This window comes from Cnephaeus nilssonii, assembly GCF_951640355.1.
Source record: "Cnephaeus nilssonii genome assembly, chromosome: X".
Taxonomy (NCBI): Eukaryota; Metazoa; Chordata; class Mammalia; order Chiroptera; family Vespertilionidae; genus Cnephaeus; species Cnephaeus nilssonii.
Genome location: NC_137071.1, coordinates 8,186,406 through 8,214,198, shown reverse-complemented (window position 1 = coordinate 8,214,198; position 27,793 = coordinate 8,186,406). Strand labels below are relative to the sequence as shown.

Genomic DNA, 27,793 nt, shown 5'->3' with positions numbered 1-27,793 from the left:
GAAGATGAGTGGAGAGCCAAGGTCTCACTTTTTCAAGAGGTTTAATGGTGACCAGGACTGCTGCTTCTCACATTACCCTACCAAAAGTTTTGTGGAGAGTAGATTCAAAACAACTCTTTTGAGAAAAGATTATTTTCTCTTTTGTGCTATTGTTAATTCTAAGTGATAGTTCTTGATTCATTTTACATAGTGAGCAAAGTCAGTTTTATGATTGATTTTTTCTCCTCACCTTCTGCTCTAGAATTTCTTAGGGGCAGGAAATAAAAGTCGTTCATTTTGCACATTATTTGCTGAACCAATTGATTGAATTGATATTCTTCACTGTGATGGACTGAAGTATTTATAAGTATTTCATAGTGGCTCTCTTTTGTTCTCATATTAGTAATCCTACATAATAAAAAGGTAGTATGTAAATTACCATCACTCCGCTACGCCCACGATTGGGCCAGCGGGAGACACAGGGGGCGGGACTCCGGGTGGCTGGCGTGGTGATTAGGCCGGCAGGACGCTGAGCTCGCGTTGCAGCACAGACGGGCCTCTGGGGCAGCGAGCCAGGGCGTTTGGAGGTTTGGAGGCTGCGCGGGTGGGCCGGCGGCGCGGCTCCCGGGGGAGGAATCTGGCGGCAGTTGGGCTGCAGGAGCACGTGGCGGTGTCCCGGTGTGGTGTCCGCAGAGGACACGGGTTTCCACGAAGGCAGAGGAGGCGGTGGCCCCAGCCTTCCTGGGCGGGAGGCGAAGGCAAGACCCCTGCCTGGGCTCCGGCCGCAGGAGGATCACGCCCCCGCCCCGCCTCGCCCTAGGGGCCCAGGGACTTAGGAGCTGCCAGCCACACCGGGTCCTGACCAGCGGACAGACAGCCTACATGTGCATGATTAAATCATGCACTGGTCCTCTAGTTCCTAATATTTATAATTCTAAAGTTTAGTTCCTGAATTTCAAGGTTTTAAATTTTCTGTGTGGCCATTAATATGATGATGCCTATGAACCTAGCTAGCCTTTTTCTTGCTGATATTCTCACTGATTATAAAATGGTATTCTAGACAACTGAGTTTCAGTGGGATGGATTAAGTTTAATGCTCTACGAAAACCAGCTAATTTAAAACTAGTTATCCAGCTTACTTTGCATGGTGGAGTGTCTTTGCTTACATTTAAAGAATGTAGATCACAGAGATCATTCAGTCAATCAGCAACCTGTTAATGTACTTTTGTGTGGCAATGGAGGCCATTTCAAAGGTACTAAAAGACAGCCTTACTCTCAAGTCAGGCCTTAATGTTGGAGGTCAGATCCCAAATAAATGTACACTCATAGCGCTCTAGAAACAAATGAAAGCATAAGTGCAATAACCCCTACTTATATTTCTAGTAGAGATTTCTCTCTCTAAACGTGGGCTATAAAATGAACAATTCACACATTTAGAAGTATTCTGGAATTACCTTGAAAGCCACTTCTTTATCAAACGGCCATTGTATCCCTGGCCAAGTGGTTTAGTTTGTTGGAGTGTTGTCGCATGCACACACACACACACACACACACACACACACACACACACACACACAAATATCGCAGGTTTGTTTTTGTTTCCTGGTCAGGGCACATACCAAGGTTGCGGGTTCAGTCCCCAGTCAGGGTGTGTACGGGAGGCAGCCAATTGATGTTTCTCTTTCCATCTCTCTCTCACTTTCTCTCTTCTTCTCTAAACATATTGTTGGGTGAGGATTTTTTTTTAAAGGCCATTGTTAAGCCATTTCATGGATGGCCTGTGACTCAGGAGCGACACCTCAATTAAATTTATCCTTAAACAATTAGGAATAGAATAGGCAATGTTTGAAAACTGGAGGCAGATATTTGGAGTCTCTATCATTTAGAAGTTGTATTCTGGTTTTGCTCATTTAAGATGAGGAAGTTAGAAGTGGTAAAGGTGAATTTACTGCCTCATTTTCTTTTTTAACTTGCTAAGCATTTTCACCCACCACTGATTTTAATATGCTTTGCTTCATTTGTTTTGGTAGCATCTGTTCAGTCTGTTCTTTTTATTTTGACTTCTTAGTTGGGTTCTCATTTTTTCTCTCTACTAGAAGCAGCTTTTCTGAAACGTCTTGGGTACCTTTTCTAGGCTGTTAATAAAGTTGATAATAAGAGCAATAATGATGCAAAGTGTCAAGATTTTAGATCCTAGAGTAACTAAAATTTGTCCTCTTGGTACAGTGCTTAGTACTATCTAGATACTGCATTGGGAGAGCTGGATGCATTTATGTCTTATATGTCTAATATTAAATTTAGTTTCTTTTGCTTGAAACCCCAGGATCCCTCTACATTCAGGCCTTGTTAGTAGCAGATAAAGTAAGACTCGTTCATAATTTAGAATCCTATTTTTTCAAGTGATGGGAATAGAAATACTGTCTTTGTTGTTTTTATTCTGAAGAGGCTGGAACATTAAGAATCTGGTAACTCTGTGCCCACCATGTAGGTAATCTGCCTAGGCAGTACATGTCACATTGTCTATTTACAATATAGAAGTGAGCAGAATGTAATTGATGGGTGAGTTTTCTCTGCTTTCTAGTTGAAGGTTATGGGATCTTTGACGTTTTGGTGTGATTTTTTTATTTGTTGCCCAAGAGTTCAAACAACTCCAGGTTTTTCCACTGGTTATTAGACAGGAGGGGAGAAAAGTGGTCCAGATAAGACATAATAAGGGGTCTTGAGAAAGCTAATGAGAGGCCAAAAATGATACACCAGGTCAGGGAAAGAATCACTGGTTCCAAGTACTGAAAATGGTTTTATATGGCCACAGAGCAGTACTTGTGAGTGTAGCCCAACCATGACCTTAGTCTAGAAACTGTATGAAATGAAGATTCTAATGTAGGTTGATTGTCTTATGAAAATGAATGCCTAGAAAGAGGCTGGGGTATCCTACGAGGTGATGACAAAAGGCAGTGAATGGAGATGGGTAAGAAACTAGAAATTAGGAGCTGCAGAGAAACGATGGTCATTGAGGCAAAGAGAGAAGGCTAAGCAGAATTCAGGAGGAAATGAAGATTTATATGGGGTTTGATGGTTGACTCTCCTCTGATCCCACTGATGGCTGACAAAAGGGAAGCCCCCTTTAACTTGAGGCATGTTGATCAGGTTAGGAATAAGAGAGAAGTAGCCAATACTGAGGGCTGATAAAATCTTCCTTGACCTATGGTGGGAAGGATTTGGAATTCTTTCACTGGAGTCCCTGTAGAATTGTATGGATAGCCATCTGAAACCCATCTGTCAGAAATATATGAAGTATAATAACTTGGGAGTAGGGAATAGGTTATAAACTCCAGAAGTATCATTTCTGGTCTTTGTCTTCCTTTGGCACTGTCTTCCACGAAGCCGTATTGTTCCCTGTGCAGAGCCTATAGCGAGTCTTTGTAGAAGGCACAAAGAGGAATTGCTGCTCTCTGCAACTCACAAGTGGAGAGCATTGAAATGAACGTTCTCCATTGTAATTGAAAAGAACATGGAGTTTCTCAAGACCAGAAAATGCATCAACTATTTTAGTGTGCACATTGCCTATCCCCCCCCCATAAAAAAGAAAATGTACCTTTTAAAAATGACATAACCACAAGAACTGTCATTTAATAAAAGCACATGGTTAAAATAGGTGATTTCATGTTTTTATATTTTTGAACAAGGGTTTTCTTTGTTTCTGTTTTGTGTGGTTTTGTATCTTTGTGTATGTTACAGAGAAAGGAGAAGAGAATGGGGAACTATTTTAGTCCAGGAAAATAAGAGCACGCAATATGAGTAATTAAAGACATATCTATCATTTGTTATATGGTAAGGATCTAATTTGCCTAAAGCTCATCGGCATCCTAAAGAGAATTTACAGCCTTAAGAGAACGCTTTTCCTCCTGAGACTTGCTACCAAACTGAAGTTTGAATGAATAAATGAATGAATGACAGCCAAGTACAGATTGAAGTGAACTTTTCCCCAGCGCACGAAAAATTATTCGATAAAATTATTCCTTTTAAAAGTGCATTTATTCAGCTCGTCCACACCCCAAACTTGAATCCCATTTTAAAAAGTCAGGCTTGATTTTTGAAAGGCAGCAAAATCAAAGTATGTTCACGTTAAGTGCATACGGTTGTCAAATAGCTGAGAAAGGAAAATGACTGTGATAATCTGTGGGATTTTAAGATTATGATATACTTGCATAGTTCCAAGAGCAGGGGGAAAAAGAAAACCTCGAAATTTGGGGGGCCTGGTTTGTATCGCGTTTGTTTTTTATCCATTTGAGAAACTGTAATAATCACTTTGGTTTGTGTTTGAAATGAGTTTTTACTTGTGAGGAACTGGAGAACTGCTGGAAAACTGAGAACAATTAAGCTGTGGATCCTATGCCAATACTTCTTCAAATACCAGGAAATGGAGGATTCTATAAGTATTGTCTTTGATCATACATGAAAAATGGTTACAAAATAAACTTAACTATTTTTCAGTCCCTTTCACACATAGGAATAGGAATTCATGGGTTGAATTAAAAGAGCAGGAAATATATTTCTTGATTTAGCAAACATTGGATAAAATATCTGAATATTTGATTTGGGAAAACATTAATTGGAAATGATTTTATATCATCTACTTAGTCACTGAGGATGTGAGCTGATGAATAAATGAAGGGTGATGATAAATGGCAGGCATTGCTCTATATGCGTGGTGTCTTGTGAGTTATTTTCATGACTCATTTTACATCCGATGTTCTTAGCATCCTGCTAATGACTTGGAAAAGGAAATGTAATGACACAGTAATGAAAGCTGCATGTACTTGGGGTGGTGAACACACAATACTATATACAGATGATGTATTATAAAACTATACCCCTGAAACCTATATAATTTTATTAACCAATGTCACCCCAATAAATCCAACAAAAACTCATTTAAAAAAAAAAAAGAGCTGCATGTGATTTCTAGTTAGGAAGTGTTGCCAGTCAAGTCAGCCTTATGAAAAGACATCAGTAATGTGGAGAGATTGGCCATCCTTTCCAGTTATGTTAGTGTATGTTATTTTCTTAAAACTTTATTTTTTTTCTAATTATAAAAGTAATGGAAGGTTTCTAGAAACACTGGAAAGTAGGAAAATATAAAAGAAAGTAAAAAGCACTGTAATTTAATCACTCTGGAGCAAACACTGTTGACTTAAAAAAATTTATTGATTGACTTGAGAGAGAGAAAAACCATTGATTTGTTGTTTCACTTAGTTATGCATTCATTGGTCGATTCTTTTTTATTCAATTTATTTTTTATTGATTAAGGTGTTACATGTTTCCATATCTTGGTTGATTCTTATATGTACCCTGACTGGGGATGAAACCCATAACTTTGGCGTATTGGGACGATACTCTAAACAACTGAGCAACCCGACCAGGGCTCTGTTGACTTTTTTGTATTTGCTTTCAGTCCTTTTGCCATATATTTTTAGCTGGGTGAGATCATACCACACACATAATTTTTTTCACACACTAATTTTGTATCTTTTCCACTTAGCATTATATAAAATTTCCCATGTCAATACAAACTTTTAGTAAACATCTTTAAAAGCTGCAGAATGTTCAATTTTAAGGCTCAAGATACCTGGAGGTTCTGGGAAAACTGGAATTTGGTGGTTGTATTGACTCCCGTCAACATTATGTTCAAATCTCCCATATTATTATAGCTGAGAACACAACACTTTCTTGAAAACAGGAAAAAAAAGTAGGAAAGTGTTTTTGGCGCATGGGCTGAGTAGTGGTGGGCATTCCACAAAGGTTTGTTGAATTCAGTGTACTACCTATGGGATCTGAACAGAATTCCAGTTGTCCCGTCCTTGCTGATGTTGAAAGAAACCTTTAAGAGCAGCCTTTGGCAGGAAGCCTGGCTGCTTCCAGGTAGAGGACTGTGAATTCAGCTTTTCACGTCCAAGTGTCTGTCAGTTATTTCCACCAGTGCCTTTAGAAATCTCTACCACATGAGTGTAAGGTCTTATTTGGCCCCTGGTTCTTAACTGCTTTGGGAGGAGTATCTGTTTGACCTTAGCAATTTAGGATTTCTTCATCCATTATTGAGTGGATGCCAAGCTTTATAAAGAATGGCTTTGGGGTGATTTTCTATGGTGGTATGTTTGTTCCTGAGTATCAAAATTCTCAATAAAAGGCTTTCTGTTCTCTGACAACAGGCCATTTTCCCCGGACACACGCCTTGTTGTTTTTCCATCGTTAACAGTGATAACAGTTTGGATGTGGCCAGAAGCAGTTGACATGGGCTCGTACTTGAGGGGCATCTGGAACAGTCTTCCAGCCACTCACTCTAGGGTGCCACCTTAACCGAAACTTTATTGACCTGAAAGCTCTGTGGGTTGTCTGCTCTGGCCCTCTTCGTTTCTCCTGTTTTCTTTGTTCTGTCTGCTTTTCCTCCCAGGCAATGACTATATTGTGATGGCTCTTGCTTTTGTTCTTTATTCATTTTTCAGAATTATCACTTTCCTCTGAGCTCGTCTCTGCTGTGTGACTGTCTTAGAAAAGTTGCTTCACGTTCTGCAGTCCCCAAGCAAAAGGAATGGGGCATTAACCTGCTGTTTTAAAAAGCTGTTGTAATCAAGATTTATAAAGAGGCATTATGATGATTGATTTTTTTATTCGGTAAAAATTCAATAATATTAATAATGGCTAAGCACTTTATATATATTTTTCCATTAAATCCTCCTAGAAAATCTATGAGGTACACATTATTATCTCCATTTCAGACAATGAAACTGAGGTATAGAGAGGTTAAGTAACTTGTCCAAGATCCAATAGCTGGTAAAATCTGTGTGTTCTTAGAGAGGATTCCTACTTAATACTAATTCACTCTTACTGCTAAATGATATCATAAAAAGGGAGATAGGGTTATTTGTTCCATTGTTATATCCCTAGTACCAAGAAAATGCATTGCACACAGTACTTTCACCATAAATCTAAACATTTTTTATGAATATTGAATTTATTGTGGCTGGAGTAAATTATGAATATTAGTAATATTAGTATAGGGCTCACCCCCCTCCCCGCAGTTTTGCTTTCTGTGGTTTTAATTACCTGTGGTCAGCTGCAGTCTGAAAATATCTACATCGTTCACCTCACTTCATCTCATCACATAGGCATTGTATCATCTCACATCATCACAAGAAGAAAAAGGGTAAAAACAGTACAATAAGGTATTTTGAGAGAGAGAGAGAGACCATTCATGTAACTTTTATTACAGTATATTCTTATAATTGTTCTATTTTATTACTAGTTATTATTGTTAATCTCTTACTATGCCTAATTTATAAATAAAATTTTATCATAGATATGTATGTATATGAAAAACATAGTATATGTAGGATTTGGTTCTATCTGCATTTCAGGCATCCACTGAGGGTCTTGGAATATATCCACCATTTAAATCGGGGTGGGGGGCCTACAGTTCCTCCAATATTCAAGGCACATTGAAGACTACAAATATAACCAAAACACAATCCTTGCCCCCCAGCACTTGCATTCCAGTTAATTAAGCAGACACATATATGAGTACCCATAAATAGAAGGCAGAGGGTAGTGAGTGCTGTTCTAGAGATTCAAAGTAAGTTCAGTAGGATCATGGGTGAGATGAGAGAGAGTTCTAGCAGTTGGCATCTAGGATATTTTTATGGAAGGCACACAGTTTGGGTTCATCCGTCATGGTTGAATATGTCTTGGTAACTGTCAACTGAAGTGCCCTGAGCTTAATTTGATCTCTGTTTGAGGAGCTTCATTTTTAAAGCATTTGGGGGTCACCTTTCTAAGTATTCCACTCTATGTCTAGAGGATGTAACCAATGTGGATCTGACCTCTAGGTATATTTAGGAAATTCCTGTTTTGATTAAGTATGTGATGTGAAGTCTTTCTTTCTAATAAAAATAAAATATAAAGATAATATTATTGACTCTTTAATTTTCTATGCATTTCTCTCTTCCCTTCTTCTGTATAATTGGGGAGCCCAGGTGATTAACAAAAGGAGTAAGTGTTATTGTTTGAGAATCTTTGGAGCTGGTGATGAAAGTAAAGAATGAGTCCTATAGGGTTAAAGCCAGAGCTATTTAGCATGAGCCAGATTTAGAGGTTGTCTTTATGGAGGCACTAGGTTATCTTTCATAGAGGTGGAAGGAGTGTTTTGTATAAGACTGAAGTGTGTTTCTGGACAAAGTTGGGTTTGTTCTCTAACTCCCTTTATTAGACACTATCTGTACCCCTGATTGTTTTGTGGTTGAATATTAAGTATCAGGATATCAGAACTTCAAGAGCCAATTCTTGTCATTCTAGTTAACATTCCTATGTAGAGGCTTATAGGGAAAGAGGAATATGTATACCCTTAAGTCTTTTTTTAAATTGTGGTAAACTATACATAACATAAAATTTGCCATTGTAATTATTTTTAAGTGTATAGTGCATTCACATTGTTGTGCAACTATCACCACCATCCATCTCCAGAACTCCTTTTATCTTGCAAAACCAAATATGTACCCAACAACTCCCCATTCCCCTACCCCCAGCCTCTGGCAACCACCATTCCACTTTCTGTCTCTATGAATCTGACTACTCTCGGTAACTCCCATAAATGGAATAATACAGTATTTGTCCTTTTGTGACTGGTGCATTTCACTTAGCATTGTATCCTCAAGGTTCATCCATGTGATACCTTGTGTCAGAATTTTCTTTTTAAAGGCTGAATAATATTTCGTTGTATGCCCTAGCCTTTTAAGTAGCAGTTTTACTTGAAAACAAAGCAACAAAACATGGCTCCAAATATTAGCTCTTTTCTGATTTAACTATTTCATTTCCCTTTTTTACTCCGAAGGATAGAAAAGCTTCTCTGGAAATTTCTTTTGCGGGAAGAAATTTCCCATTTTTGTTCCTAGGCTAAGATATTTTTGGAGACATATTTGACTAAAGTATTTATTTTAAATTTGTCAGATTAGAAAGATGCTTTTTCATATGTCAAGAGGTTCTTATGTGTCTCTGTTTTTTTGTGTGTTTTTTAAAATATTTTTGTTTTCGAATAGTAGATTGATTGGTGTTTTAACAGTAAGCTAACTGTTCAAAACTATCACAGGCCTACTATTTTTCCATTGAATGCCAGCACAGCAGTACCAGAGCACTGAGAAACACACTACTGTGATCCTTCACATCCAGATTGATTCTCCACAGTGCTTCCCTGAGCCCCTGCCTCTGCCTCTTTTGACTTTCTGGTCAGGGTCTGAACTTAATGTTCTTCTTTGCACATCATTGGCTTTCAATCCATATGTGGAATGCATATATGTACACTCAAGAACATAACAGAGTTTGGGGTATTTTCCATCCATATTAAAACCAATTCACAATTGCCAGTTTATCCCTGGAGTGACTGTGAAGTATGGATAGATCCACAGTCTAAATATACTTCTTAGTTTCACTGCCTCAGCTGGATTATTTTGTCAACTTCTTAATTATCTTCTTGACTTTTGCATGTTTTTTTCTTCTTTTCTCCTCCCAGTGCCACCAGACTTAGTCTTAAAGTACTAGTCTTAAAGTCACAAATTTGATCATGATACACCTCTGCTTACTACCAGTTGTCTTTAAGTTAAAGCACAAACTGTGACCTTGGCCCCAGCTTACCCTGCTGGATCTGGCCTAAGCCAGTCTCTCTTCCTTCACCCCATTCTGTGCTGAAAAGCCCCCATTCCTTGCACAAATTCTCACCTTTGCTCCTGCTTTTGTTTAGCTAGAATACCCTTTCCATCATTCTCTATCTGGCCAATTCCTACCCATCCTTCAGAATTTAAGTCAATCCTCGTCATTGCTATAAGGCTTATTTCCCATGTAGAATTGTTAATGGCTCCTTTCTTCCTCTTCTGTACACATCTTGAGTATAGTGTTTTCCCCTTTGCACTGCATTGCTCTGTTAATGGGTGTAACTCTGCTGCTAAATGTAGAACTCATTAAAAATCCAGGATTCTGCCCATCTCATCTTTGTATACCCAGCCTCCAGCATAGATCATGGCCCATGGTAGTTCCAGAAAATAATACTGGAAGGAAGGAAGGAAGGAAGGAAGGAAGGAAGGAAGGAAGGAAGGAAGGAAGGAAGGAAGGAAGAGAGGGAGGGAGAAGGGGAGGGGAGGGAATGAGGGGGAGGAGAGGGGAGGGAAGGGCAGAGAAGGGAGGAGGGAAGGAAGGAGAGAGAGGCTCTGAGACCTTCACTTGAAATATAGTTTTATTGATTTCATAGAGGAAGGGAGAGGGAGACATAGATAGAAAAATCAGTGATGAGAGAGAATCATTGATCAGCTGCTTCCTGCACACCCGCTACTGGGGATTGAGCCCAAAACCCAGGCATGTACCCTGACTAGGAATCGAATCACAACCTCCTGGTTCATAGGTTGATGCTCAACCACTGAGCCACAGCAGCTGGGCTGATACCTTCACTTTAGAGGTATTCAGGAAATCTGATAAACTGATATGACATGGCTTTTCCCTCCAGTATCTCATATACACAAAAATGTCAGTCAGTGTGGACTGCATGTCAGTAGAAAACTTTACTGAAAGCTGCTTCATTTAGCTGGACTTTAAAGATGAGATGAGATTCAAATATACCGGGGGAGGACGTGCCATCCCAGGCAAGGGGAATAGCCTAGACTATGTTGTGATTAAGTAAAAATATTTAGTTCTGGAAAGAGTCTTTGTATGTTAATTGAATTCATACAACTACTTTATAGGACAAATAGGACTTGGTCCACACGTGTACGGCAAGTCTTATGTTAAAGCACGGAACGAACAAAACTCAAACTAGCCCATGATATTTACTGCATACCATCCTTCTCTCTTTTACCTACACTCTTCTTAAATTCTCCAAATGCTCAAAAAAGAAGGCATTGTTAATCAAAAGGTAAAACGAATCTTCTTGTGGAAGGAAGGTTTAAGTTTTCCTTTGATCTGTCACAACAGTGGAAAACAGTATTTTAAAGCATGATGGAAAATTGTATTTTGCAAAAGTGTTATACAAAATGGAAATTTACTTTGGCTTGTTCATCCTGTGAATAAGATGATCCTAAAACAAAATAGTATGCAGGCTTCTTTCTCTGGACAGTGGGGGTAAAGAGTATTTTCATATATTGTCAGACATTTTAAGAGCTGCCTTCTATGATTTTAATGTACATTCTGTACCTCATTGAGTACTTAGGCAGGTTTTGATTTGGAATTCAGCACTGTGTTTTCCAGTATGGGTGGAAGCCCCTACTAAACCTTCAGAAAGTTATTTTGCTTTGACAAAGAGAAAATTCTCCCTTCCTGTGAATATGCTATATAGTTCTTTAAATTTTTTAGGGCCTGGTTTCTAAAAGTATTCAAAATGCTAACAAATGGCCCTGGATGGGTTTCTCAGTGGTTAGAGCATTGACCCTCAGACTGAAGGGTAGCGGGTTCAATTCCAGACAGGGGCATATACCTCAGTTGAAGGCTCAATCCCCGGCCCTGGACAGGGTGCCTGTGGGAGGCAATCAATCGATGTGTCTCTCTCTTTCTGTCTCTCCCCCTCCCTTCCACTCTCTCTAAAAATTAATGGAAAAAATATCCTTGGGTGAGGATTAACAACAACAAAAAAAAAATGCTAGCAAATGAACCATATCCTGACAGAATTTAAAATACATAATAAAAAAATAGAATTTGGCTCGGATTCTCAGATACATTTTTCTACTGGTACACACAAATGCATATATGTGTCTCCAAGTGTGTGTAATATACAAATATAAAACAGACTTCATATATACATATTGAGTAGCATGGCAGATACTGAAGTTTTTATTGGACACATTGAAAAAAAAAAACACGCTGGAAGACCTAATGGAGGCATCTAAAATGAGACTAGGTGCTTTGTATTCAGAGAAAGCCTGCTATTATTCATCTTAAGAGTACAGGAGAAAGATACCAGCCATTGAGAGATATGGCAAGTTGCAGCAATTGTAAGTTTGAAGTAAATCCTTGAATTTCTTGGGTGCTTTGGCAATTTACATGAATGGCCATAAATAAGCAGTACAGTAGTCCATCCTTATCTGTGGTTTCAGTTACCTGCAGTCATCCATAGTCTAAAAATATCCATGTCATTCATCTCACTTTACCTCATTACATTAGCATTGTATCAGCTCACATCGTCACAAGAAGAAGGGTGAGAACAGTACAATAAGATATTTTCAGAGAGAGCACATTCACATAACTTTTATTACAGTATATTGATATAATTGTTTTGTTTTATTAGTTATTGTTAATTTCATACTGCGCCTCATTTATAAATTAAACTTTATTATAGGTATGTATGTTTAGGGGAAAAAAACATAGTATGAATAGGGCTCAGTACTATTTGGTTTCAGAGATTCTTAGAATATATCCCCAGTGGATAAGGAAATATAAGCACTGTATATATTCGCAGTGTTTGAAGTAGCTATACTAAGGGGTGATGGTGGAGAGTGATTAAAACTTGAGTCTTATGGGAGACCAAATAAAGCAGCTTGAGTCAGGGAATAGGATCTCTTGTGTACAAAACTGTTGAAATAGTCCCTGTGATAGTAACAGGGCTCTAGGCGGGAGTCAAAGAGGAAGGGATGAAAATCTGAAAGCAGGGCCTTGGTGGTGAGTTTAATATAGGAAGTTGCAGTAAGAGTGTAATCAAGGGTTAGTTCCAAATCATGAGTCTAGGAGACAAGATGAGCCAAGAGAATTTAGGAAGTAGAAATAGTGATGTTCACCCAACTATTCCATAGACTACTCATTCTTGTGATGTGTTCATAGGTATCACAAGAAGTAGGAATTGTGGTCAGATACGTTTGGAAAACACTGAGATAATGTTAGAGATAGAGTTGAACAGTAACTACAGGACTTCTCATAGCCTTTAATATGCTGTTGTGCAATGATTATATCAAGTATTCCTTGTTTCCCAAATTTACCAGATTGTAGGAATAGGTGGTTTGGTGGTTGGTTGGTAGGAACACACTTTGGAAAACGATTTCAGAACAAGAAAACGGTGTGTGTGTGTGTGTGTGTGTGTGTGTGTGTGTGTACATACCTGGATGATAATGAAACCCCCCCAAGTGAGGGTGTGTGTGCCTGGGAACAAAGGAATAAGCCAGGGGCAGCAGAGGTCTAGAAAGACATCTTAGACAATGTGTTATCACCAGAGACCAGGGTGGAAAGAGCTGATACATGACAGTAACAAACAGTGGGGCTCCAAGACGGTCTCCTGGTCTGGTTTGTCATTTACCTGTTGTGTTGTGTAGGATGTCAAAGGGTGAGTGGATGGCATCCACATACTTCCTACTGCAGTCAACAATCACTTACCCTTGACTATGGAGATAAGAGAATAATTAACATCTAGAACCTGCTCTCATGGAGGGCATTAATTCTGAAGAAAAGGTGGGAAAGTGGTTAAACTTCTAAGTGTAATACAGTGAACAAAAGCTTCTAAAGCAGCTGTGAATCTGATGAGATCTTTATGATTGGGCAAAAAGGCTTAATGTAACTTGAATTACCACTAACTTTTTTAAGACAACCAGGAAAATAAACATTACACGAATAACTGAAAGTCTTAAGCACAAGTCTATAATCAGAAGGTGACTTAAAATTTTTTTTTCTTATATTCAAGTTTAAATGTAGACTGTGAAGCCTAACCTGTTGGAGGTGTTGTAATTGCCACAGTGGTATATAAGGTATTTTAAAGGTAACCTCTGTCCCTAGAATGGAACTACAAATATATATTTTTCTTTTACTGTATCATGCATTTTATTTTTAGAATTTTGAGTTGTGTTTTACTCTGGCATATCTTGTGTTGTTATCAAATAGTTTAAGCTAGACCAACCAAAGGCAAGTGAGTTGACAGTTGCTATGTAAAGTTTTCAGGGAAGAAGAGTCTTCCATTAGAATGCACAGGCGCTCCATTGTAAAGAGGCTCCTTTGTGCTAGTTCTCACTGGCTGTGACATGAGCAGGGTCACTAAGCTTCTGCTCTGCTCCTATGGCTCCCTACTGAGCACCAGAAAACTTTTCCTAATACCATAAGTCATAGGTGTTCATGAAAGGAGCATGTAACAATACACATAAAAGGTTTATAGTGGGTTTTAATAGCAATTTGTGTATCTTTTTGAGATATGGTAGAAAATGAAAGCTGAACGGTTTAGGATATGGTCTTATATAAATACTGATTTCTCCCTCCTCCCATCACTGTGTTCTGTAGCCTATACCTCTCCATATCCTCTATATGACCAGGATTTGGGATAACCATGCTGAATGGTTGGGCACCCTTTCTGGGGATGTTCTGGATCCTCCTGCCTTTTCCTCCGCTTCCCTGCTTCATATGGAACAGACACTTAATAAATCTGCACTGAAAAGAAAGGGAAGACGTACCATCAGATCCTAGTCTAGAAAAGGGAATGCCTTCAAAAAGCTATTCTTTATCTCATATTTTACCAATGGTTTGAAAAGTCAGCTCTTGTGTTTGGCTTTGTATGAGCACTTGAGTAATGTCTACATAGAGTTTCTCAGAAGATCACTCTCTTCTAGAATAGCTGTCTGAAAGCCTGGTCTGCCAACAGAGGGCCTCACCAATGCAGGGAGCTCTTGCCTTCCCCGCCCGCTACCCCCCCTCCCGCCCCCTACACAGCAAACCTGGTTGTCTCTGTGATTCAAGGTTTGTGTGTAGTATTCTTGGAGAGGAGACTTTCAGAAATAGGACTTAAACTTCCTTCTACTTAGCATTGCCCTATAATTAGAAACTTTTTTTTTTTACACTCAAAGGAGTTTGCATCTGAATTAGAATAAAGTCAGAGGAGTGATTTTATACTTGATATGAGCAGGATCCTGGCTCAGGCTCCAGCAGTCACAAAGAGAAAGATGTATTAGTCACTAGGGACCTGGATTCCACTGGACATGAATCCAGTGATTGTCTTTCCTACAAGCATTAGCTTCTTCATTTTGGCACAGAAAAGAAAAAAATTACTTGCTACACTAACTGAAATAATATGAGGTTTATCTGTCCTGATGCTGTATTACCAGATCTTTTAGAGCTAGGAGTGTATATGATGCTCCTACTATAAACACACACATACACACAAAACACATATTATTGAGTAATTTTGTCAAGAGACCTAAAACAGGAGAGGTACTTCTGGTATTACATATTCAAAGGAATTATTTTTTTTGAATAATTGATTTTTAAAAACCAGGTTTTAAATGGAGATTAGGATGTGGTAGGAAAGACACAAGTTGACAGCAGCCTGGAGTTCACTGTGTATTGAAGTACGTTGATAGTAACAGTCTATTTGTAGAGCTTTCAGCCTCATACTTCCACTCCCAGACCAAACAGTGGCTTCTGAGTTGGGGGACAGGCAGACCAGAGTAACGTGGATGTGGGTACTAGGAAGTCTTTAGCTATAGCACAGAACAGAAGAGCAGAGCCTGAGAATGTGTTCCTTTAGATGCCATATGGTACAATGGACCTGTTTGCAGGTCTCTTAGAAGGTGAAAGAGCTGTATCCCGAGCAGTATCCACATCATCCCTAACTGCAGGGCCAGTGCTTGTCCTGGATAAGCCATTTTCCTTAGAGCACCCAGCAGGCAAAAACTCAGAACTCTGCCGAGGAAGCCAAAAGTAGAGATCCTGAATCCTTGCCCACAGCCACTGCAAGCCCCAAATCCTCCTTTGCTGCCTGCAAGATGGATGAGAGGTGTGGATATGATTCCCCACTTTTTCTGTTCACTTTGGCCTGCATCATAGCTGACCTTCAATTATACATGACCTATGTGCATACTGGAACTAGACATTGCTTTCATAATGCATGCCCTTTAAAAGTTGGGGTCCTCTTCATTTCGTTTCACTTGACAAAAGATGTTTTCAGAGGTAGAAGCTAGAAGCCTGGTGGGAAAGCAATACTTCAATACCCCTTGTCTTTGTTCTTGTATTTAGAAGAAGGGCAGGTGATAGAGGTTCTTGAATGGGGTATTTGGAAAAGTGTCAGGTGTTGGGGTGGACTCAAGGACAATACTTACTCAGTGTCCTATAGTGTGTGCAAAAATCTTCTAAAATGAAGGCCAATAAAAGGAAACACTGACGGAACAGCAGGGTGTGACTTTCCCTGAAGGTTAGTACAGTCATGGGGATCTGCCCGCTTGGCCTTTGAGGTAGTTTGAGCCAGAGAGGCTAGATATGGCCTTACATTCTTGGTTCAAAACCATCTTTCTGTCTGTTTGTCAGTCTGTTCCATTCATCCTTTTGTGAAGGGTCTCATGGCCACCTATGCTCTCCACTTTCTGTCCTCAGTTATCAGGGTTCTCTCCAGTGAGTCTTCATTTGATTATTCAGGGAATTTTTCTGTATTTTGATTGTAATTCCAGTTTGGTCCTAGGAGCATGTCTGTGCAACATCCACCTACTCCCAATTCCTTTCTTGTCATGATGTGAGATGATACAATGCCAGACCTACTCCTGAATCTGTGTAACCACCCCTTACTTGTAGTAAATGGCTTGGTGTCACTTGTTTTAGGAGATCCTTGTGAAGTCTTCGTATAGGATCTATGTTTTCTGGAGCAATACTTCTCAGGACCAGCTGCATTGAATATCCCCCTGCCTTGGTGTCAACCAAGCAATCCTTCACTTTTAAAAAAAAATCTCAGTGATATTGTCATATTACCTATTCTACTAAACTCCACTTTCTCCCTGAACTGACTCATTTAGTAGCAATGAGACATTCTTATGCCAGTTATGAATAGAGAATGTAGGAAGAAGGTGGAAAGAGAGAGAGAGAAGAGATGAAGGAGAGTGAAAAGGGTGTTTTATACTTGATCTAGGCCTGAGAATATAGGCACCCAAGTTGTTAATCCAAGAAAAGGTATTTGGTTAGCACTGCTGGAATCTCTCCTACATCTAGGTCGGTAGATCTCAAACTTAAATGTGCATCAGAATCCCCTGGAGGGTGTGTTCATACAGAGACTGCAGGGCACCATCCCCAGAGTTTCTGATTGAGAAAGCCTGGGGCAGGGCCTGAGAATTGGCTTTACTAACAAGTTCCTGGATGAAGCTGGTGTTGCTGGTTTGGGAACCATACTTCTCTGGGTCTAGAGAAAAGAAAAACATCTGAATAATCCACATCTCTGGGACACCTGAAGGACCAGGCTGAGAGGGGATGATTTGCCTTACTCTAGACCTTTAGTCATGGCCCATGAAGAGACATAGAATTAAGGTCCAGTACCCTTGGGATGTGAGTACAGTATCAGCTTCACCATCACCGCTTTTGCCGGATCCACACAGAGGCCAGTGTTCTGCATTATCTGAAATAGTGAGAAAAAGGAGTAGAGCAAACTTTGCTTTCTTGTGTCTTTCTGCACAGAAGTAAGTGGATTTAACTGGTGCTTTCCTTGATTTGATGTCTGTTAGCTTGGACGGACTGGTAAACCAGAACATTAGAGATGATGGGCAACACTTCGTCTGTTACCAAATAAGGGGAAATTATAAGACTATACAACCTTTGAAGGCTTGTCTAAAGGAAGATATTTGCTGTAAAGCCCAAACCATTGGCTATCTCTTTTTTTTTTTTCCTGGAAGGTCAGGATTGGACATCGTGTTTTACTGATTTTCTCTCTCCCCTCTCAGTAATAACTTAAGTATTAATTATTCTGTTCTTATTGCTAATGCTTTAACAATAGTGATGCTTTATTCTGGTCCCCAAAAGGGAAAAAAGCAAGGAGATTGATGAGGATATTGTTGGAAGGTGAAAATGAATGTGAATGACACTGAGAGCATCTATTTTTTTTCTGTCAATTCCTGATCTTTAAAGATAATTCTAAGATCAGTTTTTCATCAAATCTGACCTTATGGCCAAATAACATCAGCTTTTCTCCTCCTTGATGTTTCCTTGAAATCACAAGATGTTATTAGTTTGAGTACTTAGCAGCAGTTGAGGGTTGGCATAATATTTTGTGTTTCATTTTTTAATCTAATGTAGAAAGCCCTGCGGCACTAAATAAAAATGTCACCGTGTAAAATGTAAAGGCTTTCTGTCACAAATGTCTTAAAAAATGCATGAGGGACTGAAGATTTGATTTATCTTATCCTCTTTCTGTGATTTATTCATATTTAATGTTAGTTTCAACACTTGAAGCATGAAGACATTTTTCAAATTAAAAACTGTGGTGAATCAGTTATATTTGAAGAAACATTCCTCTGTGCTGGTTTTGAATTATGCAGTTCATTCCTTTTCATGTGTCCAAGGGGAAGATAAGTTTGGTTTTCCCAGTGGCTGGAATTCTCACTGGGGCAAGCCTTCATCATTGGGGAGGTTGGTTCACCCAGCTCCTTGGTTTTGACAGCTGTTTCCCTGGTATCAATAGCCATTTTCCTTGGGCTAGAAAGGGATGCAGTAGGGCACAGTTGCCCTGGACACTCTGACTTCTGCCTGTTTGTCTGTCCTTAATCCCATTCTTCTTTCACTCTTTCTTTTAATGATATTTTTATTGTTTTCAGAGAGGAAGGGAGAGGAAGAGAGAGATAGAAACATCAATGATCAGAGAGAATTACCAATTGACTGCCTCCTGCATGTCCCACACTGGGGATTGAGCCCACAACCCGGGCATGTGCCCTGACCAGGAATCAAACTGTGACCTCCTGGTTCATAGGTCAATGCTCAACCACTGAGCCATGCTGGCTGGGCTTCTTTCTCTCTTTTTATTCATTCTCTCTTACTACCATTCTTAGTCTTCCTCTCTGTAGATACTTTTGAGCACTTCCTCTGGGCTAGATGCTGTGCCACCATAGATCTAGTCAGCTTCTCATAAAATGAGGTGAAATGTACTTATGTTCTCTGTTAAATATAATAAACATTTCAATAAGGACATCAAGAAAGAATGAGTAAAAAGATATCCAATGCCCTCTTTACCTGATTTTCCAGCTTGTTTGTCACTGAGGTTCAGACCAATACACAGAACAGCACAAAGCTTGTGTGCTGTTTTCAGATCCAGTTGTGAGCATTATGATCTTGATTTTATTCCTTTGCATAATGGAGCGAATCATCTTGATAAATAGAATAATCTTTTTCTTTCTCAGACTATTGGAAAGAAGTTACCTCCAGCTACAGCAACTCAAGACTCATCAAAAACAGAAATGGACAGCAGGACAAAGAGTGAGTTTCCTTATTTATCCATTTTACATTTGAAAGCAGCTAAGGGTTTTTAAATAATTGAAATGCTTTTGATAAAATCCTCATGTAATCTTAATGGCTTTTTTCAATACATCAGGGAAAATGCACATAAGTGTTTCATTGGGTCCCAACAGTAGGATGGGCACAGTTAGATTCAGAGCTCTTGGGGGTGGGGGTGTCTCCTTTAAGAAACATGGTTCTGTCCTGCCTTGTGTATCTCGCCCATGTGCAGAGTCAGGGCTTATCCATATCTACCCAGAGCATTGTACCTAGTTCCAGAGACAGAGAGATTCAAGAGAATGGCAACTTAAGCAATTTAGGGGTTCTCAGATGTTCAAGTCAGAGAGGTCTTATCTTTGATCATAATCACTCAGCCAACACTCCCAAACCTTGACTTCCTGCCAGCATTCTCAGCACAACTCTGCTCGAATCCCTTTAGATACAAATGTCTTTCTTCTATTGAGCAAGATATGCTCTTCCTGTAATTTCCCCCCATGGTTATAGTCTCTGGGTCTATATTGATATTTGCCCATTTTCTTCCTAACAGTCCTTTATGTATTTGAGGGCAATTGTCTCTCCAGAACCTTCCCAAAGGTCAGTATTCCCAATTCTAGAGTTGCCAGATAAAATACAGGATGCCTGGTTACATTTGAATTTTAGATAAACAATGAATAATTTGGGGGTTATAAGTATGTCCCATGCAATATTTGTTGTTTATCTGAAATTCAAATGTAATTTGGTATCCTGTGTTTGTATTTTCTAAATCAGGCAACTCTCCATTTCCTTAGTCACTCCTCCCATGACTGGGCATTCTGAATGTGCTCTAGTGTGTCTTTTCCCAGAAACAAGTACTTCAATTCCTTCTAGGGATTTTATTTTGTTTTGTTTTATTTAGTTTCAGATTTTTTTTATGAGGATAATGTGGACAGACTACTAATCTAGTTTGGACAAAGATTGAGAGAAAATACTATATATTTACACTGAGTGGCCAGATTATTATGATCTCTGAACGCATAATAATCTGGCCACTCAGTATATACATACACACACACACACACACACACACACATATATATATATATATATATATATGTATATATATATATGTATATATATGTATATATATGTATATGTATATTAGAGGCCCAGTGCATAAATTCGTGCATGGGTGGGGTCTGGCCAGCCTGGCCAGGGGGAGGGGACATGGCGGTTGGCTGGCCTGCCTGCTGGTCGAACTCCTGGTCGAGGGGACAATTTGCATATTAGCCTTTTATTATATACGATATACACTGAATGGCCATATTATTATGCATCCAGAGATCATAATAATCTGGCCACTCAGTGTATATATGTGTGTGTGTGTGTGTGTGTGTATGTGTGTGTGTGTGTGTGTGTATAACAAAATTATAATTAATCTAAGAGCAAGTATAGATTTGTTCTTTTAATTGCACAATAATATATCAGGAACTCCCTTTGCAGTGAAAAACAGGTAGTTTTGAAAGCAAATAAGGGATACTGCCTTAGACATAAGAAAATGAATTTATGGGAGCTGCTAAGCTAAATATGGTGGTTTTGATAAATAACTTCATGATGATATAGATGCAGATGCTAGAGCTCTTCCTTAATGTTTAAGGTTCAAATGAACGTACGTGCCTTCCATCTGTTAATGGTACAGTCAGATGCTGGATAATAGAGTAATGCTGTAATCCAGCAGTTCTCAAATTTAAGTGTGCTCACAATCACCTGAAGATCTGGGGCCTGAAAATGTGCTTTTCTAACAAATTTCCGGCTGCTACTGCTTCCTGGTGTAGGTCCCGCACTTTGAGAACCACTGTTCTAAGCTTACAAGTGTTCCTAAGGAGAAACTGGCCTGCATTTATTCATGCAGGTTATAGGCTTATCTTGCTAACCCTACCTTTAAGGTACTAAAATCTTCGAGATTCTTTGAGTCCTGAAATATTTTTTTTTTTTAAGATTTGACAGTTAAACCATTTCAGAACCATTGCTCTTGTTGGACAGTAGCCCATCTTTTCTTCCATTCAACTACTTATTTTGTTGCTATGACTATTAACAAGTTTATAGATGATCAAGATTACTAGGCAAATTGCTTGTATGGATAGAGTGGACAGTAGGCAGGAAAAAGGAAAGGGAGACATGCAGCAAACCCCAAAGGCAATTGGAATGTGGTCCCCTGGACCTGGCTGTCCTCATAACATGTGACAACCAGGGATGGGCCTTAACCTACCTAACTTGTGTTTGCAGAAATAATAATCTGAGAAGCAGAGAATATTTTGTAATGGAAAAAAGTTTTAATAGACATGAAAGAGAATTTCCCTGTAGATTGTTAAATGCTGTTCAGACTAAATAGGACCTTGATTGACTTATGGGTTATGTTGGGGGAAGGTTGAGCAGGAGGGACCTGAATGTCACTTGTAAAGATTTGGAACAAAACAGGACAATCTACAGGGCATGCTTAAGTGACTAAACCTCGGGTCCCAACAACTTGCCTTAGGATAAGAGCATGTCGTTGATACTTTATCTTTGCCCTTTGTAATGTCTGTAGACAGGAGGCTACATCTTTTTGGAAGGATTAGGTAGGAAGGGGTTAGCTGTGTTTTGGAGCAGTGCTGGCCAACAGAAATACTATGTGAGCCACATACGTGATTTTACATTTTCTAGGTACACATTTAAAGAAATAAAAAAGAAACTGGTGCACTTAATTTAAATATAATTTATTTAACTCAATATCCCAAAAGTTGTCATTTCAACATGTAACATATATAAATTATTAAATGATAATTTTCATTCTTTTCTCATATGAGTCTTCATAATCTAGTGTGTATTTTACAGGTATAGAACATCTTAACTCAGAGTAGCCACATTTCAAGTGCTCAGTAGCCCTGTGTGCCTAGTGGCCACCAATTGGATGGTGTAGGTTGAGAGTTATCCTGGGACCTAAGATGGGCTTTCTGGCCCTGGATGTTAACACAGTTGCAAATGCTCAGCTCCTTTAAGCATATGGGAGAGTCGTGGCTCTAGCCCATGCCTTGTTCAGTCCTACAAATAACTTTTTTGTTGTTGTTAATCCTCACCTGAGGATATTTTCCTTTTTTTTTTTAAGAGAGAGCGTGAAAGCAGGGGGAAAGACACACAGAGAGAAACATCAATGTGAGAGAAACACATCGATTGGCTGCCTCGCAGAATTGAATCTGTGACCCTTCAGTCCGCAGGCCAACACTCTATCCACGGAGCCAAACTGGCCAGGGCCAAATATCTTTCTCTCTTTTTTATTTAAATTTTCACTCCAGGATATTTTTCCATTGATTTCTAGAGAGAGTGGAAGAGAGGGAAAGACAGAGAGAAACATCAATGTGAGAGAAACACATCAATTAGTTGCCTTCTGCATGTATCCTGACCAGGGCCTGGGCCAGGAAGGATCTAGCAACCAATGTATATGCCCTTGACCAGAATCGAACCCGGGACCCTTTGGTCTGCAATCCAATGCTCTATCCATTGAGACAGACATCTCTTAATTATGTCCACCCACTAGGCTCTCTGGAAGCATCATGGTGGGAGGGATGGGTTATTAATGAAGAGGGGTTTTACAGAGACTGGCTTGTGTGTTTCGGCCAAGAGTCAGAAAGCACACATTCTAGGACCAACTCTGTTATTAGCTGTGCTGTCTTGGGCACATAATTTTATTTCATTGTCTGTTTTGTTTGTGAAGTCAGAGGCTTGTACTAGAGAGAACCCCCGAGATTCCTCTCAGCATCTGCATCCTCTGATTCAATTCCAAAAGTGTTACAATTCAGAGGGAAAGGTTTCTGCATTCAGAGAATTGAGCAGCGGGAGGGGAGAGACAAAAGGAAGATCTGAACAATTTGGGAGGAACATGAGATGATGTCATCGGGCATAGGTGTAAATATTCCTGTAAGAGGGTAGTAGGTCAGGAAGGAGACTTATCACTGCCAGCGAAGCCTGGAGGGATGTGTATTGGCCAACATTTTTCATCTACCCCGAGCAGGAATTTCTGCAGTTTAATCTCACCCCTCACATACACTCTGGCTTTTATTTAGAGAGCAAATTCTGGGGCAATTATTCTTCCACTAGAGGCCCAGTGCATGAAATTCATGCACGGGTAGGGTCCCTAGCAGCTTCTAGCTGCTGGCCGGGGCTTCCCTTCATACTTGCCTTGGCCTGGCACCGCCCGCTCACCTGCTCCACCATCCTGCCATGGTCCTGCTCTCACCAGGGCCCATAGGGGCTGGCAGCACCTCTACTGCCACCCACTGCCAGCACCAGTCGCCAACACCCGCCATGTTCCACACTGCCCCCTGGTGGACAGTGCACATCTAACTCCCAGTTGGTCAAACTCCCACCCATAGGGACAATTTGCATATTAGCCTTTTATTACATAGGATAATGTCCATGAGGCATCCCAGTCCACTAAAAAGCCCTTTCCATTTGGAACTTTTGCTGCTTCTGGATTTTAATGCAACACCCATGTTCAGGTGGAAGGACACAGTGTGCTGACCAACAACTAGAAATGACCCTGAGCTTGGGAACAGTGCATCCTCCTTCCTTCTGGTTGGAAGACAAACATATGTCAAAAATTTCCCAGCAGTACAGAGGAGAGTAGCTCCCTCCTACATAGCTGCCTCCTTAGCATGCTAAATACAAACTCCCATCAGGACCAAGAATTACAATGATTCAAAAAATGTTCATGTCAATTGGTATTTTCTGAGTGAAAGTGAAATTCAGCTGATCAGGATTTATTTGAACAGCTAACACCATCTCCCCTTTCCCAATAAAGCTTTTATGATATTGAAATTCATCTGAAACACATGCTGGGGAACAGCTTGTCATGATTTTCATAACAAGAGGAAAACTGTCTAAATATTCATAAGCAAAGTTGCCCCAAGGTTCCTCCAGCTCACCACATCTGGAACTTCTCTCTTCCTTACTACAAGTGATGCAGATTTGTGGCCTCTGTGGGCTAAAGAAAAGCTCAGAGAAAGGACTATTTAGCCTCTTTCTGAACAAACAGTTCAGTCTTAGACATTCAGAAGACCAGTTGAGCAGGTGCATTAGGAAAAAGAGAATCCTTGACAGATTTTGTACAAAGGCAGATCAGGCTTCTGAATAAATGATTGGGGGGCAAAGGCTAAACTTTCCTGTCTAACCTTCCCTCACTGGACACCATACCACCTTTCTAATCACCTTGTTCATTGACTTGCTTCATTGAATTGTCCCCTGTGATAGTGACACATGGTGCCTTGTGGGTTTCATTGGTCCCTTAAGGTGGGGGTTGTGGCTTCTACTTGATATCCCCACCTTATAGCCTAGAAAAATGCCATGAACTCAGTGGGCACATAACAAATGGTGGTTGAGCAAATGAAGAATTAGAAATGATTTAGTTTACTAGTTTCCTCTCCCCTGTCCTCTCCCCTCTCCTCTCTCCTCTCCCCTCTCCCCTCTCCCCTCTCCTCTCTCCTCTCTTCCCCTCTCCTCTCCTTTCCTCTCATCTCCCCTCCCCTCACCTCTCCTCTTCCCTTCTCTCATCTCCCCTCCTCTCCCCTTCTCTCCCCTCCTCTCCCCTCATCTCCTCTCCTTTCCCCCCCTCTCACCTCCCTTCCCCTCCCCTTCTGTTCTCTCCTCCTCCCTCCCTTCCTCTCTGTCTAAAATCAATAAACATGTTGTCAGGTGATGATTACAAAAAAGTAGAAAGCAGGGCTTATTAGGATCCTTTCCAGCTGTAGCCTGTGCTTAGGAGAAGTACGATTTCCCATGTTCTCTTTGCAGCTGGCAGGATCTGCGTTTGTGGCCTCAGCCTGACGAATGGCTGGGCAGGTTTTTACTTTCTCAGACTGAGCTAATTTTTGCTTTCTCGCCACATGTTTAAATAGGGGGGGGGGAATGGTCACCTCCCTTATGTTGGCTTTTCCAACCTTACCTGGGAATTCTTTTATTCTCTTTTTTCCAGGACAGGTGTTTTTGTTCACTTACCTTCCCCAAAGCCCACTCATATTTGAGCACATCCAATTGAAAATGTGTTTCCTACCCAGCGCTTTAGTGCCTCCCATACCTGATATGTACTAAAGCCCCCAGGCTCCATGTCTCAGGGGTCTCCCCTCTCTCTAGGAGGCACCTCTCACCAAGTGCCCCCAACTCAGACCTTGCTGTCCAAATTCAGAGTGGGGGGTCTTCCTGCAAAGGTGCCCAGCATGCCTGTGCTGCTGAAGACCTGGATTCCAAATATAGGCCTCTTAGAGGAGAAAGCTAGCTCCTTTGTGTTATCCCTGGATTTCCTTCCTCTCAAAGAGCTTCTCTTCATCTGAGCAGGAGAAGATGCCATTGAGAACAGCTGTGATCTGTTCCATACTAGAGAACAGAAAGGTTTGTCAGATGCCTTTCTTTTAAAAATTTTTTTCTCTTTTTAAAGTGAGAGAATAAAAGGTGTCAATTCATAATTGTGAAATAATTTGAAAGTCACATTCCCAGCAGGATCCAAGACTAGAGGTGGTCTTGTGATTTGGATCATAGTCAGCTTTTTCATGGGGGAAGGCATTGACAAAATAGTGATGTAGGCATTGTGTTTCGCTTCCCTGTCTGGATTTAAGTGTAGACTAGGGTTTCTCTACCTTGGCACTGTTAACATTTGGACCAATACATTCTTCGTTGCGGGGCTATCCTGTGTCCATTGTAGGATGTTTAGCAGCATCTCTGGGCTTCACCCACTGGATGTCAATAACATTTACCACCTCCTCTTCCCCAGTGACAGCCACAAATGTCTCCAAGTATTGTCAGTGTCCTCTGGGGAGCAAACTCTCTCCAGTTTCCAACTGCTGGTGTAGACTATAGTAAGCCCCCCAAGGGCACTGCTGCAGCTCTGCCACTGGGCTCACTGTGGACAATCAGATCATATTTATTGAATGAATGACAAACCTCATTTCCATTCCATCCCTCCCCACTAACTCCGGATCCTCAGACTCTGACTAAGGACTGGACTTCCCATCTAAATCAATCACACAGCACCCCAGCCCCAGCAGCACCACCACACTGGTCCACACTCCATATCCTCAGTTGTTTTGCTCCTTTCTAGCATTGAATCTTTGCTGATACTCATGGCTAGATCAGTGGCTCTCACAGTGTGGTCACTAGACCACCAGCAGAAGCACTTGGGAACTTGGTAGAGATGCAAATCCCCAGATCTGGGGAATCAGAAACCTTGGGGGTTCTGTTTTTACAAGTCCTATACCTAGGGCTGATGCTCACTCAGGTGTGAGGACCACTGCCCTAGACTAATTTTTCTTAAGCTTCCATGCTGAGCACAGTCACCAGGGTGCTTGTGATTCCTGCTTCCACCTCAGACCTGTTGATTGGGATCCCCATGGAAGGGGCCTGGAGAGGCATAGAAGGAACGGGTGCCCCACATCAACCTTGTCATCAGGAATGGTTGGGAACCCCGACTTCTATTCCTCCACTCAAAGTCCCAGAATGTTGCTCAGAGCCCAGTGACATTTTACTCCTCCAAGAAGGGACTCTTATTCTGTCCTTTGGTAAATGATTTCCCCATTTCTGATACTCTGATGCTTTAAGCTGCGTGCATTGTTCTCATCCTTTCTTCACTGTTGCTTTGCCAAGAGCTCTGTGTCTACATGCCTCATTTCCTCTCCTTGATTATAAGCTGCTTTAGAACCAGATACTAGTCTTATTTAACTCAGTCTCTTTTCCCAGAACATGTAGAAGTCCACACCCTTATTGCAATTTCAAAAGACAGAAAAACAGGAAAATTAAAAGGTTTTATCACTTGGGTGATAATATTTGTCCTGGACCAACATGCATCTATGTATAGTATTTATTTATTTATTTATTTATTTATTTATTTATTTATTTATTATTCATTCATTCATTCTACTCAGGATGACAAATCATTCATTTGTTGCAGACTTTTAATGCATTTGATGGTTGGTTGCAGCCCAGGCCCCAGGTGAAGATGTTATATATTAACTAGAGGGCCAGTGCATGGATTCGTGCACTGGTGGGGGCGTGGCCTGCGGGGATGGGCCCACTGTGGGAGCGCCGCTCATCCTGGTCAGCTGAGTGGTGCTCCTACTGTGGGAGCACACTGACTACCAGGGGGCAGCTCCTGCGTTGAGCGTCTGCTCTCTGGTGGTCAGTGTGCATCACAGCGACTGGTCGACTGGTCATTCTGGTCATCCCGCCATTTGGTCACTGGGCTTTTATATATATAGATGATGTGTGTAAAATATTCCCTTTCTGAAATCAGAAAAATTCTGTCTCCTGGGTTTCTGGATAAGGGATTATGAACCCCTAGTGTCTCAGATAGTATTGGTCAGTTCAATGAAAGAATGTCAGAGTTTGATGGTGGTGAACATAGACACCACTGAGCTTGTTACTTTTGTTCTGGTAACCCAGAAGAAAAGAGTTCTAGATGTGACCTGTTACTTTCCACCTCTGGAAGGCTCCCTATCAGACTCTGTGACACATGGTGTTTTTTTTTATCTTCATGTCCTGAAATTGAGCCCAGAGAATCGTCCTGGATTTAATTTTATCTCCT

At 40.5% G+C, this 27,793-nt stretch overlaps 1 protein-coding gene across 5 annotated transcripts in view; it reads left to right on the top strand.

The window, feature by feature from the left end:
* Window positions 1-27,793, top strand: part of SH3KBP1 (SH3 domain containing kinase binding protein 1) — a 355,548-nt gene that overhangs the window by 222,551 nt on the left and 105,204 nt on the right. For all 5 annotated transcript variants that reach the window (XM_079765733.1, XM_079765735.1, XM_079765736.1 and 2 more), the window contains one exon: window positions 19,119-19,194. In XM_079765733.1, coding sequence (XP_079621859.1) covers window positions 19,119-19,194 — 76 coding nt within the window. The remainder of the gene's footprint in view (window positions 1-19,118; window positions 19,195-27,793) is intronic.